The sequence below is a fragment of the Anopheles coustani genome, chromosome 2, assembly GCF_943734705.1.
Source record: "Anopheles coustani chromosome 2, idAnoCousDA_361_x.2, whole genome shotgun sequence".
Classification (NCBI taxonomy): Eukaryota; Metazoa; Arthropoda; class Insecta; order Diptera; family Culicidae; genus Anopheles; species Anopheles coustani.
In genome coordinates, this window is record NC_071289.1 from 37555471 (window position 1) to 37572350 (window position 16880).

Sequence of the window (16880 nt, forward strand, 5' to 3'; positions counted from 1 at the left end):
GTGACACATGCATTCTTCATTCGAATATATGAACGCTAACGCTTAAAAGAACATAACGGTTTAAACTAATCATGCAATGAAGGTTGAATACAGGTTAATGAATTTTTACATATTAATTAACCAGTTAAGTTTCGAATGAAACCCCCACCCAACCCAAATAGTCTTACAGCAGGTGTAGCCGGCTTTGAACACGGCTTGCAAGGCTTAGTTTGAATTTTGCCGGAATGGTAAAAGGGTAAAAATGGACAATAAAAAGGACACAGGGGGTCTGCGATAGCCGAGTGGTTACGCAGGTTAAAAAATCAGAACGCGGATGCCGAAGGACTCCCTGGACGGCGTGGGTTTGAATCCCAACCGTGAAAGACCCTCCCCACGGACGTGGAGACTGATGAGAGGCCTAACTATCCACGTACACAAAAGAAAAAAGTCTAGTAAGCCCTTAACGGATAGACAATGCCGAAGACGGTCGTTACGACAAGAAGTAAGGACACGTCTATTTTTACCTAATCTAAACGTTGTGGTTTTACGAATCTGGAAAATTCGAATGCAGAGGCGCAATAAACAAGTTTTCTGCCAGATCACGGTTACGTTCTCGATCGGTAAATCTAATTTTATACCCGAAGACTATAGTAGACTTACACCAACAACGGTCATCCCGATGTTTAATAGTTTAAAAATAAAACGAGACAAACAAAGTTCCTACTGAATGCGGTTTTAGTTGTAGAAATATTTTATTTTCCTTTATTTCGCCTTTTACCACTACATTTTTATTTTCAAACTGGCGCACTCTCTTATCATCATCGCTTCCTTATAGTTTTATTGTTACTGAACTATTAGTAAATTTTACGTATCCCTAAGCTTAGTTGGATTCTTAACAGTTGTTCTTAGGCGGTTCTGCGGTGCGGTGCAATAGTGCGGCTGAACGTCGGAAAGATTGGGCACCTCCTTCTCCGTGCTTGCCACAGCGCTCTAGCCTTTGTATTGATGATATATTCTTTCAACTACGCAATAGCAAACTTAATGGCGAAGTGAGGATAAACACTGAAACAAACGCTCGCAAGACGAACTCTTAGGAAAACCCATAACTCAATGGCCAAACGAACTAAGGGTACGTAAAATTTAAACGAAAAAACGACCATCCGGCAATGGTTTAAACCTTCCGTTATCCCGGTCTCCTGCTGTTATCGTAAACAATCACATGCGCAGAAAGGAACGAACAAAAACTCCCCCTAGGACTTTATGTTGGTTAAAAGCCGGTTCCGCATGTTAAATTAAGACACATGTCCCAATGTAACAGTAGTTGGAGGGCGAATTTCAGTCCCTTTTGCGCCGGTGTTTGTCATGGTGTGGTCTTGTTTCGATTTTCTAGCACGCTTTCCGTACGGATTGGGATCGTTGTAGTATCAGTAGAGAATGAGCGGGGATATTAGAGTTGATGCGTTGCATATACCATCGCGTTCGATAAGCGTTTTTAGTAGATCTGAATGATTCCAGACTCCAAAAGTTTCTGTATTTTGGAAGCAACTTGTGGATTTTTGAGATGCCTGAAATGAGCAGTAAAAAGAAAAGAAAAGGTAAACATTAGAAAATGCATTTTGGTCCACTGTAACCGAGGCACACGTACTCTTGCACTGCCTTTGGATCGTTTTGCATCTGTTCTAGGATAACGCGCATCGCCGGATCTTTCAGGATCTGTTGCACCTCCGGATCGTTCATGGCTTTCTTCATGACCTCCTTGGGGTTGGCATGCACGGCCACCGAGCAAGCCCGGTATCCTTCCAGTGCTTCCGCATTGTTGGGGTCAATTTCTAGCGCTTTCTGGTAGGTAGTTAGCGCTTCCGAGGGCTTCTGCATCACTTGCAGGATTTTACCCTTGCGGATCCATCCTTTGATGAACGTTTCGTCCAGCCGGCAGCAGGTTTCGCAATCCTTCAGCCCGAGATCGAAGGCGGCCAGTTTGGTATAGCAAGCCGCACGGTTACTGTACAGTTTCGCGTCGTCCGGGTTGCGCTTGATCGCTTCCGAGTAGTGCTTCACGGCCATACTGTAGTCGCCCTTCTTGAAGAACTCGTTACCCTTCTCCTTCTCTTCCTCCGCCTTGGCAGGATCGATGTAGGCCAGACGCTCCATATCCTTGATTCGTTTCTCCGTGTCGCTTAGTAACGACTTAACCTCCGGTGTTCGGTGTTCGGACAGTGACTTTTCAAAGTAGGTCTTGGCGGATTTGTAATCCTCCAGCCGCCGGTAAGCATTGCCCGTGCGCGTGAACGCCTTTGCAATCAGCTTGTAATCGGCCCGGTTCTCTCGACCTACCTCAACCGCCTTCTCGCACTCCTCGATGCATTTTTTGAACTCTTTCTGCTCGAAGTACACCGCCGCAATATTATTGTGGAATGTTATGTCCGTAGGGTCGTGCGTCAGGGCGGCCCGGTAATGCTGAAGCGCTGTTTCGAAGTCTTTCTTTTTGTACGCCGCATTGCCGAGATCCTTTTCCTTCAGCGCCAGCGCCTTATTTTCTTCAGAGGTTGCCATTTTTGGCCTTCAAATCACTGTGCGGTACTGCTCGGTAATGCGATGGACAAAGGATAGCGAGTAAACGAGAAAATACCACACTTTCCGTAAACCCGGTCTTTCTTTTTTCTTCCGCTTCGTTACACTGCCAAACGTTGAGTTGTTACGTCGATGATTCAACTTTTCTTTATTTTATCGTATCACCGAACACACGTCCGTGATGTTGCAATTCTTCTCGATACGTCGACTATTGGTTTTTAACTGTGCACCGAAATGGTAAAATCACCGTCAGCTGCAAGATCTAGAACTGGTGTTCTCGTGAAATGTGTGGAACAATCGAGAACGAAAAGCATGTTTTGCAGTTAAGGTTACTGGAACGAAGCATTTCTTGAGCTCTTTATCTTGATTTTGACAAGTTTTACAAAATGTCATTTTTGACGGTTTCCGCTGTTCGAATCGTCGGTTGGTAAAGATACATAGATAGGAAAGTTCTTGAAATTGTAATTTAATTGATTTACCTCTCGAATTTGTAGTACAAAATATTAGTTAAATTAATTATAGAATTTCAAACGCGTATGTCATAAATACCAGCTTTTAGTAAATTCGCACAAGGTTACCAGAACGAAGCAAAGCTCTCAATTTTTGTAGTTTTGCTCTGTTGCAGTAACCTGCCGTTCATTTTGACAGCTACACTGGGTTGCATATTTATATGTCAAATTTTAAAAAATGGACAATGATTTTTCAACCGACTTTTTTAAATTTATGAACTTGTTGCAAACCAGTTTTGGTTGGAACGTAACATTTTCGCAAAGCGTTGTATTTGTTATACAAAGATCTGTTTCAAGACTAGTCATGTTTATCCATCACTTTATTTGGCGATAATATTAATGATTGGCCGCTCCTTATATTCGCTAGATTTACTTCGTAAATATATTTTGTTCGTTCAATTTGTCATATCTCCAGTGCTTTTGACTAACACATGCTTAGGCTTCAAACTGTGAAAAGTTACTTCCTTGCAAGTTCAATTCTAAAAACTTCTGCGTTACCTCAGGATGTCGTGGCGCACCAGGCGTCTCCATCATTGAATAATTGGTTGAATAAACATTTTTTTTGGTTACTAAACAATTCAATACACATAATTTGTCATTGGGTTGCACGAGTAAATTTAACGGCATTGGAATTTCTTTCTATTATTGCACCTCATTTCAATAATATCCAAATGAAGAGCAAAAATCTACAAAAAAACCCGCCATACGTTAAAATCTTGATGTTTCCAAATTGTTTTCTATGTTTCCCTCCTTTGTTGAGTGTTTGGATAAAATAAATCTTTATTGTAACCTGGATGGTAATAAAACATTAACCTTTTTGTTTGCAAACCTTTGTCAATTTTTAAAGCCTGCTTCATTATAGTACGATGCAATATCGCAGGGCATTGGTTTCGTCAGCCCCATCGTTTTTTTTTATTAACTATCTGCACCAACTCCAAATCGTGTTATCAGTCCACCACACCATTCACGTTTGTGTGTTTTTTTCCTGGACTGAAATGTATTTGTGGTTAAGAGCTGAATAAATAACATGCCTTTAGGGTCGAAGTGGAAAACCAAAATGGACCAAATGGAGATCGTGTATTTTTGCTTTGCCACTTCTCGTTTGTGGTACTGGGTAACTGGGCATGTCGATAAAGTTTTGTAACCTATTTTTTAGCCCTTGGTGCCAGATCCAGCCTATGATAGACTGCGTTTTGGGAATGTCATCGTGCTAATGGTGCATAACCACATTGAAACAGCGTACGTGGTGCGGCGCATAACTAGAACAATCAGACGAATAAAACTTGTAGTTAAGCAAGACATAAAATGGGTCAATAAATCATATTCTATAAGCAGCTTAAGCTCGTTTCGAATTGGAAATACCTGAATGATAATGTCAAAAACAAAACGATAGTTCATAGACTCAATGTTACACTAAAACAACTTAAAGTAGTGATAAAGAGAATAGTTCATTATTCCCCAGCTTGTAAGCTATAGGGGTTTTATGTAATGTAAATTTTAAACCCAGCATAAATACATTATTTATGAAAAGAAAAATCTTTAACAACGGGTGTTTTATTAAGCGAAAAGTGTCGGCATTGTGTGAGAGTTAGTTAAAACCCCTGAGTGTCACCTCAATGCTGGATGGACGTCTACAATTGTCCGTTGGCAGGTCATACTGGGAGGTTGATGGTTGATGAAACTTTCGCTGTGAATAAACTTAATCGGCGTGAATAGTCCGATGATTAGGGTGGTGCACGCCGGTGATTAACCTAATCCCAGTCGGTTGTCAATTGAAAGTATAAATACACGCACACATGGTCCCCGCCAACCCAAATTCCCACAGCTGTATTAATAAAGGACCAAACACCGATTCAATTAAGTATTTTCTGCATCATTGCCGAGTGCCGGGTGGGATCGGGCAGTAGCATCACTTGCCGGCTACTTGAAAAGGACTTGCCTCTGGAAGGCCGGGACCAGCTGTGGACCGGATGTGGACGTCGACGATTCCGGGACACAGGATACCCTGTGGCCAAGGGCGCATTAGGTCATAATTAAACCGAATATGTGCACACAGTGATAGGGGAGATAATATGATTACACACCAGCGGGAGTCCTCTGGTGGACGAATTGGAGCTTGATCGTTACGAGTGTTGCAACTCGATGCTTTAATTTTAATCAACCTCTAGCATTTAACCAGGCGTTAAATTACACCTGCAGCCCGCGGGGTGCACACATACAGTTGTCCTTGCATACACCGTTCCCAGTGCGATTCCCTTCCCCATCCCCCGCCCTGTGAAAGTCATTGTGATTTTCCTATCAGTGGCGCCAGCGTGGTGAAAATGGAGCACACAACATTCCGCGGAGAGCGTTAATAGTGAGTTGAAATAAATTAATTTCATTCCGTCGTACCCCTCTCAGCGCATGTTCATCGTTTGGTGCTCCGCTCGTGGCATTTCCGCTTTCAAACGATTTTTGAAAGTCATTTTTCCCCACCATTTTTTTGTTGGTTCGGCTCTTTCGGCATTTGTATTCCAGCGTGTGCACGTTAGAGCGACGATGATAAACACCAGTGCAGTGCACCTGCACAATTGCAGTATGCAGTTTCGTCCGCCATTGGTGCTACTTTTAATTTCCGTTTATCGGTATACTGCTCCCGACTCGGCACAGCGTGGCGGTTTTGCAGTAGTGCATGATTTTGAATTTTTCACTGCGTGTTTATTTTGTTTCATTAAAGTTTAAAATGTTTCACGTTCGTTTGTCGAAAGTTTTACGATCGCGAATGGAGTAGTGGGAACAATGGGAAAAAATGCATTCAAGCAATTGAAATATTTCCCAGGGCATCGAACGGTGCCGAGTGCATTAATTGGCCCGTTATTTGCACCCCGCGGGCTAAAAGCACCCTTTCAGACCCGAGCAAATGATACTTCGAAGTAACGAAACGAAAAACTAACATTATTTCCTGGTTTACCCGAACCCGGTCCCGTTTTCGCACCGAAACAACGAGCCAACCGATCCGCAAAGGCGACAAAATAATATTTATAGTTTTATGCAGGAATTGATTCGTCCACAGAATAACAATAACAGCACCATAAATAAGTTATGTAGATCAGGTGCCAGTGGGAACATTTTAGAATGGCTTTTCCGGTCCGAGCTCCGGCGTGTGGGCACCAAATAGTTGTTCATATTAATAATCAGTGAGCAAGGAGTGAGTGGGGGATGGTGCGGGATCCTATTCGAACATTCCAACAAAAAAGCTTTCGATTCACCCGTCCACGCATCCTTTCCCCCGTCGCCCGAGGGTGCTTTTTCAATCGATTTTCCTACAAAGCAGCGAGCAACTCATACGCAGTTATTTATGGCCACCGATGCTAGTTATTTCGGAGCGGTATCTTTTACGAACCATCCGGAAATGCATTAATATTTTGTTTTTGTTTCGCACGTGCACGCGCAAAGCCCTCGGGAGTTTGTTTTTCTTAACGCCTCGCGAACATAGACTTTCAATTTTCGGTTTTGGCTGCCATTCGGGGAGTCGCGTTGTTTCTCGGTGGCGTTTTGTGCCGATAATGCGTTGGGAAGGCTTTTACAGGTTTGCGGTGTTTTTATTTTATATGCCTGAATTTGTTTTAGAGACCAATTTCATCTTAAATTTAGGATTCGGAACAGAATCATAAGATAATTTGAATTCCAGCCCTAATTTGGAGCTATATTTTAAATTTATATCACTCCTTAATTTATAGCAAATGTTTTTCAAAGTTTAGGCATTATTCATAAATTAATAATTCAAAACTAGGCGTTCTATTTTGTCGAATATCATTGCTTGAAAAAGAGATTTTCGATTTACAAAGTAACTACAAACTACATATAAATTCCTGACCGATTTAAGATTGATTATGTTTGATTGGCGAATCTAGTGTTAAAGCATCTGTAAAACTAGAAATGTTTGTAATAAGATTAAACTATTAAAAAGTCTATGCGAGGCTTTTGGCGACATATTGTTTTGCAAGAACCGAAGTATGAATATGATTAAGTTGATCCTTTACAATTTAATATGATGTTAAGGACGATAAATTGTTTTCTGAATGCATTAGGTGCATAAAATAAAAAAAAAATAAATATTGACATGCGTAAACAATTTTTTAACTTTAACTTTAACAACACTGCTTCTCAAACTTAATAAACGGAAGGAAGCGACGATGAATAATTAATTCGGGTACCATATCCACCTTAACACCTAATTAGTGCACAAACTGTTTCTCACCGATCTAGTTCGCAACAATTCCGTACGTTCCACATAGTTTGATAATTAGTTGTCTGGAAACTTTGGCCGCCTCTGTAAGCCGAGTATCTTGACGACTCCCGCCTCGGAGGGGGTGTGTTTATCTGTTGTTACCTTGTTGCCGGAAAACGACTGCTGTGTCTGCTTCGCGGTGCGTTAATTTACTTTCTTTCCGAGCCAACGGATCCGCCACCGCCGACTAGCGTGCACTAATAAGCATTTCTTCATTAACAAAACACCACCAACGTCGAATGCAGCTTCGGCACCACCGCTTTTCCGGCCGCGGGTGTGGCGACGTTCATTTTAAAGGATACATTCTGCCTTCTGCCCAACGTCTTATTTTGGCCGTAGGAACCAACGCGTCCTTCAACGGTCGGGATGCAACTGCGCCGACCAAAAACATGATAAAAAAAACACAGGATCCGAGGAAAGGTAGAAACATCAAGATGCAGATGTACCGAACCGACGCATTCCGTCGGCAAGCGCTAGGTGTTAGTGGCCGGAGTAAGGCTTCGGGCGAATTAGGTGGCGCTAGTCGACGTTGGCACAACAAAATTACACATTTTCTGGTATCGTAGCAGCGTGTACGTTGCAGTGCCGTACGTGGGTGATGGCCGCCGAATGCGAAAGAACATCATCCCCGTGAGCCGAGAGCGCCAGAAATAGTAACAACAACAGCAACGTTTTAACATTTTATTCACCGACTCCAGCGAACTTCCCTCCGCTCACACATGCAGATCATTTCGGAATCAGCAGGACGTTGACGGGAACGCAGCTGCAAGCGTACGAACAGCGGTAGTCGCCCGGTCGGTGGTTACACACCTCGGTTGCTGGAAACCCGGGAACCGAGGGAAGAAAAACCCGACACAAAACCAGCAAAACACTCAAGCTATCCCAAAAGCAGTGGCTGATTTGGTTATGGCGCCCGAATGCTGTTGCTTCATTCCGAGCCGTTCCCATGCACTTGTTGTTGGCGCATGTTCCACGGGACGAGGAAGTACTGTGGCAACTGGGAGAGGAGGGTAAAAATGTTCACCTCAGGCATACTTCCTCCCATGTTCCTACCCTCTCGCCAGCTCCGTTTTGGCTCCGACAGGACGCTGCAAATGGGAAAGATTTTACGGGAGCTCTGTAGCTGACGCTCCGATGGCAAAGATTACAACACCGGAGCATTGTACCTAGCTGAACACGGCCCGAGGGGCTTTCCAGGGCGAGCGTACGCTCCTGGAAGACAGGCGGCCATGCCTCACACATCCGGTGGTGCCAACATAGACCGCTCGTCGAATGTTCATGCCATCATGGTCGATCGAACGGTGTTGGACTGTTCATTAGTTGTTGGTAAATTGAGACTATCGGGTGTTTTTAATTTGGCTGTGAAAACTTTCCACCAGCCACTCGGGTGAAAATGGAGTCCAACATTAATGAAACATCGCTTCATACGCCATGCCTCAGGTATCAGCGGTGTGAATTGCGGTTCCAGTTCCACATGCACATCACACGTTTTATTTGAAATTTCAGTTAACTTTTGAAATCCAATGCAGATAGGATTTTCACTTGCCGTAGTTGCAAATAGAAAACTTTACACACGACATGTAGGGAAAACGGCGAGCGCTCGTGCCAAAAGGCGGTCGCACGGGGTGGGTGAGGAAGCCGGGGGACATTGTGCAAAGTGTTGAATGCAGTTGAAACTTTCCCCAGAAGCGCTAGATGCTCTCGGCACGAAGCCGCGTGTGTTTATGTTTGCTGTACTGGCGGTGGCACTTGAACAATGGCGCTTTGCCGAAAGTGTAGAACTCGACCGCACCAAACCTGTGCCCCCTCCCCCCCCGATGCACACACAAACATAAACACGAGCGCTTTCACTCGTTCTGGCGGGACGCGTTCCGAAAAAAAAGTTTTCTCCCATTTGTCTGCCGGGCGCTTATCCACGGGAACCCGGAAACGGGGATGATAGTGACAGGAACACACCGAAACACACGACAGATAGTAAAAAGCTTCTTTCGTCCCGGGAAAACATCCCCCGGACCGTTTGTTCCGTGTGCGAAACGCGGAAGAACCAACAAGGAAGGCCATCCCCCCGGGTGGGGTAGCATAAGTGATATTATATTGTTTATATGTTTATTACGCTGTTAGTCAGATAATGCTTGACAAAACTGAGCTCGAAGTGAAATTGAAGATCTTACACGACGATCCACGGATCCATGGTGGCAGATCTCTCGGTAGAAAAGTTGGGCAGCCGGTACCTACGCATCCCGGAGGAGTATAATTTAAAAGGTAACTTTCACTGTGAGCGAACGTCGTTGCGAACAAGGCTTTGGGGGTCTGGGTTGAATGCGCAACATGATGTGATCCGTGGTGTAATGCAGACATTAGAGTAGATGGTAGTCGTATGAAATAATAATGATGCTTAAGAGTAGCAAATTTGTAACATTACTTCAAACGGGGGTGGATCGCGAAAGGAGTTTTACATTACTGGCGGTTGTTAAAAGTAAGCAAAGGGTCGTAATAAAATTATTCGGCTTGATTCTTAGTTTGTTGTAAGGTAGTTGATTTGTTTACTCATTTAATTAAAAAAATATAAAGATGATCTAATATTCAAACTTTAAATAAAACAATGAAAATATGCGTTACTAGTTTTCAAGAGGATCAAAATTATCTTTCAACTAACGAGAAACACGAGCATGAAGAAACTCTGTCATGATTCTCTCCTTGATAAGTCATTTTAAAAGAAATCCAAACCAAATCCATTTCGCCAAACGTATTTTTGAGTGTAAAAACATTTCTATATGAAGATTATCCTTTTCGAATTTGTAAAATTATATAAGAAACCCTAGATCAATTTTAAGTAACCAACACAATATCAGTATACCTGAACAGTACATTTGAAAACAAAGCTATGTAAATTTAAAGTTTAAGCTTGGAAACATGCTTTTTAATACATGCATAATTACGATTGAAATCTATCCCAACAATTATCAATGAGTTTAATTTTAATCATAAAAATATTTCTCTTATATCGCGTATAACTTCGCAACAATATAAACTTAGTGTAGTACACTTTTCTTTTCCTTTTATTTTGTTTTCTCTCATTTTGCATTATTCTTCAAAGTTAATATATAAGCTGTTTGTTAAATCAAACACTGTTTTTCATATTATGCTAGTTTGTACATCCCCCCAAAGTTTGTTTGGCTAACACGCGATAATGAAGACAATTCCATTCGGAGGTAAAAGTCATGTTATTTCCGTTGAATAAGCTTTCATCATATCCTTTCGCCAAGTTTTCAGATCAATACGTCAATAGTCGCACTAATCACGTCCCAATCCGGCACAATCCGGAACAGAAAGCACCGTTATCTCGCCGGGAATTCGTCCGTATAATCAGTTCACTGTTTGCCCGCCGCAGGATTAATTAAAGATTATCAATAAGCATAGTTTAGTTTTCATCTCCTGCAAAACCGCCGTGCCGCTGTGATTCAATCGGGATCGCCCTCGAGGCACACCCCGGCGTATCCCGCAGGAACTTTCCCCATGCTCCGGCCCATACGCTGTACGTGTGTGTGTGTGTGTGTGTGTGTGTTATTGTGCTTTCTTGGAGAATCCCCAAATCCCAGCACGGGGCATCTCCATAGCGCCGGCGCTTCGGTGAATCGGAACCACAAAACCGCATCATTATTGTTGCGGTTTGGAACGGTGGCACAAACCTTAAACATTATCAACTGGCGAAATCTCTAATCAAACATTGCGCCAGCCAGCCAGCCAGCCAGGCAGGCACCGAGCCAGCCCACGGGGCATTAGCCGTGGTATCGGCGGCTTTTTAAGGTTTTCAACCCCATCCAGGATCTGCCCCTCACCAAGGTGCCGTTGTCTCGTCGTAGGAATTTTGTCTTTGGCAAACGCCAACAATGGTTCCTTGCCCGAGCCCGTCCCGGCATGCAACGGCGGGAATCAGCAACTTTTGCCTGTCTGATGCCGATGCCGATCGGGGCTGCCACCGGGGACACGGAGACACATACCGTGCCGCGGCCTTGATCGTACTGAGGATTCAATTAAACGTAGTTTCTGGCGACAAAACTTGAAGGCTTGCTCGAGGTTTTGGGAACGCCGACGATGGCTCGGTCGCATCTTCCAGCCGTGGTTTGTCCTGCGCAAAGACAAATTGAACGAAAGCTAATCTCGAAACAATTAACTTCATTACCGGGACAAAAGCCGCTGGAAATAATTGAAAATATAATATGATTCGACCGATTGCGAAGCGTTTTCCGATTGTCGAACATTTCAAGCGCTGCTGCAAGACACAGCTGGCCCAGGGGGGGAAGGTGGTTCGAAAAAGGAGGCTCAAGCATACACACACCCAGCAACTGGCTCTGATCTAAAAGAGTCGGTGGGATAATGCACCCTCCAGGAATCGACTGAAGCAGTCAGGATGTCCGAGCCGGTGTGATGCCCGGAGCAACGATTGGGCTCGAGCCTGCTAATAGGGCCCGTTGGGCTTAATCGCGTTCGGTCAGCATCTGGTCCGGTGCTGGTCTTTGATCACAGGCACCCCAGGATACGCGCGAGCACCCGGGATCAAAAGTCAGCCGCAGCGGTTGGGTCAGGTGGTCAGGGTGCGGAGAAACCTCCGAACGCTATCGGAACGCACGAAATGTGCAGCAGAAGCGTCCCGTGAGGACTGGCGCGTTCGAAAGGATTCGATAAGTCAGAGCCAACGTCAGCGACGAAACCGGAAGAGACCGGAGACTGACCACCATGGTGCACGCTGTCCGTCGTGTGCTTATTAATAGCGGATGATGTATGCTCTCCCGGTGTTAAAAGTGTCACATTAAATATGATTAACGACCGTTTACATAAATCTATCGACAGCGTGCGAATGAGTGCCGGGAGTGGGGGGGAATTACGATACCGCGATAAATGGACCGGTCCAGGATTGGAGTGTTATGGCGCATCCCTTCGCTTTTTTTGTGACGAACACATATTGTCAGTCGATCACAAGGATTTATTTCTTTTTTACATAAAACCTCATACTCATCATGACGTGATTACTGTGCAGCGGAAAGTTAGTTCATTAGATCCATTAAAATTTTAGTTGAAATCTGTGTTGCAAGGGTGAGTTTTATTATCACTAAATTAATTAAAGCAAATTAAAGCCAAACCCAGTTTTGATTGGGAAGAGTCTCCTTTGGGTTAGTTTTAAATTGATTATTCATTTCGAACGAATCTAGTAACACCTCTTATTTATTTTTCTACACAAAATTCAAAATAATTTAATTGTTCCTCCTTTTCACGGTAATCGCACCGTAATTTTTTGACTTAAAATCAAAGGAAAATTGAAGAAAAGTTTCACATCGTTCATTTCAATTATTGTAGTCGAGAAAATAAAACCTATCATGGAAGATTAGAAGTTACACTTGATTAACGCACGATTAGTTTCGTTATCCAATTCCTGACAGATAATATTTCAAATGAAAATAAAAATCGAATCATGAATAAAATTTTCCCGAGCGTATGAGTACCATTGAAAATATAATAAAAATCGGTTTTTATATTTATCGATACCGCAAACAATTTTACAAGGTTTGTGATGTAGCCTTTTTTGGTAACACGTTAACGGCCATGTTGTTTGCTACAGGGACTCTATCATTGTTCTTTTTAGATTTGATGATGTTAGAAAAAAATAAATAACTACTTTTTATGCTTAACCGTTCAATGATGTTAGAAAAAAATAAATAACTACTTTTTATGCTTAACCGTTCAATGGTAACGCAATAAAGTCTTAGGTAACATTAACGTTCGTGACTTCCAATCCTTAAACAAGACTAGTTTTTCGGCAGTGTTTCCTATCAACATCGTTTCAAGCGAACGAATTCTGTTCATTTTAGGGAATGTGTTTTTAATTGACAGTTATATGTCATTTTGGGTCCACCACTTCGACGGCGTGGGTTCGAATCCCAACTGAGACCGGACTCTACCCTGTACGAGAGGACTGACTATCCACGTACAACAGGGAAACAAGTCTCGTAAGCCCTTAACGGGGCAGGCATGACCAAGAGGTCGTTACGCCAAGAAGAAGAAGAAGAAGATGTCATTGCGATGACATGTGTAAAACACTTTGTATATTTGGGAGCAGAAATTAATTTTACGTTACTGGTTTGAAGTGGAATGTTTCAAGCACTGGAAGCATTGTAAAAATGCTTCATTTCGGAATCAGTTAATTTGGACTCTTGATTAAAGCAACTCACCGTGCAACGTCCTGTTGCACAACGGATGTTCGCCATGCGGAACAATCGAGCAGGTTCTTCATTACAGTTAAATGCACCGAACGGAAGCAGCGCACAAATATTACGCTATAATTCACCGTTCAAGAGTGGCGTAATAAAATTGGCTCGCAGTCGGCATCAAACAGAGCGGGACGCCTCAGTCGAAACAATATTTCACCGATGGGAAGGCCAAAGCAAATACAAAAAAAAGATGCAGCGTTAAATTTGAATCAATTTGTATGAAATAAATTGTACAAATTTATCCTCATCAGTGACCACTTTCAGGGTGCCGAGTGCTTGGGGCACATATTCGGGCGCTCTGCCGATGGCGATAAAAAAGTGGGAAATTCTTTCTCCACTTCCCACACCAACAGTTTTTCCACCACTTGCACGCGATTTCCAATCAGATAGATTTTTCAATTTGTTCAGATTAAATTTGTACCAATTAAACGGGTGATTTGGTATTGGGATGCAATGTTTTTCTATCATTTTCCATCGGGCACGGCCACGACGCGCAGCTTGTTTTTTCTGTCCCTCGGTCGATCCCATTTGCCGCCATCATCATATCGCCGGAAGTTTATTCCATTTCCGCGCGGATGAGCGCTCGATGCGTTGATGGTGGCGTTCATACGTGAACGGTTCCGCGTCCGTACGCCGCGCTGAGTGAGTGTAAACACATTTAACGCGCGCAATATAGTAACATATTTTACCCACGATATACTTTTTCCACGAGCTGTTTTTATCTACACTTTCCACGCCCACCGCTTTCCACTCCAACCGATGGTGTCCGTAAGCGCCCAGCAGGAAAAAAAAGATGCACCCGTGTGCCGTAGGTGGAAATTGAAATTAATGCATTCCGTCGTCCACTCGACGAAACGCACGCTCATATTGACATCCTAATCAAAGCCCGCGCGTTCTCTCGCTAAATAGAGCCGATTGCATTTGTTTGCGTTGCTTGATTGCTGCGGTGCGCGAAAGAGGTGGGCTTGCGCTAAGATTTATACTGCACGGAGGCTTCAACAACTTGTTTGGTCTGTTTACGTTTAACGAGATTCCATTAGTGGACTTCCATTTTATAGAAAGTTATTCTACCGTCAAAAGCATCTACCGTACTTGTTATTTGTACTACCTTTTGTAACCAAGTGTTGTAGCTTTTGAAGACCAATTTAATCAAAAATATAACGAAATGCTTTCAGTTTTGTAGAACAAACGGATGTTGGACGCTACTTCTTAATTACGATGTGTGATATACTCTACAAATTGCACATAAATAAATTAAACACCTTACTGATTCATTTTTCACAAGCAAAGAGTTTAGCAAGTTTTATAAAAAAAAGTTTCAAATATGATCTGTGATCCAAATCAGATGGTATAATGCATTCTCTAATCTCCAATCTTCTTTATTACTCTCATTATTGTTGGCTTTTTTCTCTCGTTTAAATTAATTATTCACTATTTTATTCATTGGTAAAAAGTAAAAAAAAACGTGAGTTAAGACTGTAAGTTTTGATAGCGCAAGCTAAAAAGGATCCATATTTTACAAGGTACTTGAACAAAATTAACAGATCAAACCCTTGTGTAAGCAATTTTATAAAAAAAAATCGTAAAAGTACATTTGATTTTTCATTTCTTCTAAGAAAAACTTTGCTGCACGTTTAAAAATCTCTATTCACTTTAATTTGAACATTTCTACCTAACTATCTTTGAATGACAGTCTGTTAACAGTTTGTCCGTTATCTAACACTAGAATGATTCTGTAGAATAGTTGAGAAAATAATTTTCATTTAGTAAAAACTTTTTGCCACAAAATTGGATATAGATTTTGATAATTTTGAGAAACTTATGCATGCATTGCTTTTAATTCCTTCCAAAGCATCTCAGTTAATAATTTTACTAGGCATGCTATTAAAAGGGGGATGAATAAAAGTAAAAACTGAACTCTTATCCCTAGAATCCATGCTATCCTTTAGCATTATCATGTTCGTTGTATTTCTCACAGAATCATGTCAAGCTTTCTTGGAAGTGGGTTAAAATCCTCAAAATAACAAGCACGGATAAAACAGCTAGATTAGACACAAAAAACTAAAGAGTTCTAGATTTCTGTTCAGCTTTAAGCTTCCAGCATGATTCGTTTGCAATTTCTCAGCTTCTTTGTTGCCAGTGAGGGGGAAGGCTATGCTATAATGTTGCTCGACAGCGTCAGTTCAGCATGAGCGAAGCTGAATGTGTTGCCGCAAACTTTCCCAACGAAATAGTATGTCAACAATACGTCATCGCAACATTTTACACCCCACCCCCGGCCGCCTTTGACTTTATTATTTCAAACATGTCCCACTGCGCTCCCTCCAGCCCTTCTCCTGGTGCTGGATCGTGCCGGGAAGGGAATGATGTCAAATCAAAACCTTATTTATGATTCGGTGATACTCTGCATGGCCCGTAGTCATGATAATGCTTGGAAATCTGCCGGCCCAGTCTACCGGCACGGGGATGCATTTGGGATTCTTAGTTTTTCGTCCTACCGATGCGACGACGTGCGGTACGTCGGGTGCCTTTTGCTCGTGCTGGGCTTGAAAGAAATGGAATCCTGTTTTTTTCGTTCGTTTTATGCATCCTCTCGGTAGCATTTCTATCGTGACTCGATTTTTATGACACACATGCACAATTTACGCAGTGAGTTTATTTCACATGGGACCATGGAAGTTGATGGTGCAGGTGGACGGTGCACTTTGGCCAAAGCGAGGGCGAAGGGACTAGGATCCCGACTCCATTCCGGGTTCCATCACAAGACAAACAGACAGTTCACAACGAAAGCTCCGTAGCACGGACCCGCCAGCCAGACGGATGGGAACTGCATTACTCACAAACTGTAGTGCAGCGAAGTGCAACGTTAGAGTGTGTGGAAAGTCAGAGTTGCATAACAATAAGTTTTCATTATAGCAAACCTACTCTGCACGTTTTGGGCCAGAGGAGCATTTCCCCACGCTGGTTTCCTTACGGCAAACATCAGCGTTCCCCGTCTGGTCTTGGGAGCACTTTGTTTTCCAGCCATTTTTTCCATCTCCCGCCAGCACTTTCCGCGGCCCCTGTTTGCCCCCACCCACCCCAAGGAACCCTGTGTCACTCACTCAACTACACTCTTTTATTCTATCCGATTCCCGAAGTGTCATCCGGCCCTATCGTGCTCCGCCATTAAACGCCACAATGTGACAGTCATGGCGGGCGCACAGATCGGGGAAGAGGATCGTCATCATCACAGATGTTTGCAGTTTTTCGGGGGACGCCCCGGGGGTGAAATTTTGTACACCA

At 43.0% G+C, this 16880-nt stretch overlaps 1 protein-coding gene across 1 annotated transcript; it reads right to left on the reverse strand.

Moving 5' to 3' along the window:
* Positions 1-705: 705 nt before the first annotated feature.
* On the reverse strand, positions 706-2829 carry LOC131261881 (stress-induced-phosphoprotein 1). The gene is made up of 2 exons (XM_058263730.1): positions 1625-2829; positions 706-1544 (listed from the first exon to the last, which is right to left on the reverse strand). Exons 1-2 carry the CDS (start codon positions 2530-2532, stop codon positions 1472-1474), a joined length of 981 nt encoding a protein of 326 aa, XP_058119713.1. The 5' UTR covers positions 2533-2829; the 3' UTR covers positions 706-1471.
* Positions 2830-16880: the final 14051 nt, after the last annotated feature.

Bases quoted from the DNA above. Each gene is read 5' to 3' on its own strand.
- LOC131261881 (XM_058263730.1), bottom strand. From the start codon at position 2,532: ATGGCAACCTCTGAAGAAAATAAGGCGCTGGCGCTGAAGGAAAAGGAT. The intron at 1,545-1,624 runs GTACGTGTGCCT...TGCTCATTTCAG, and splicing joins GATCCAAAGGCAGTGCAAGA to GCATCTCAAAAATCCACAAG.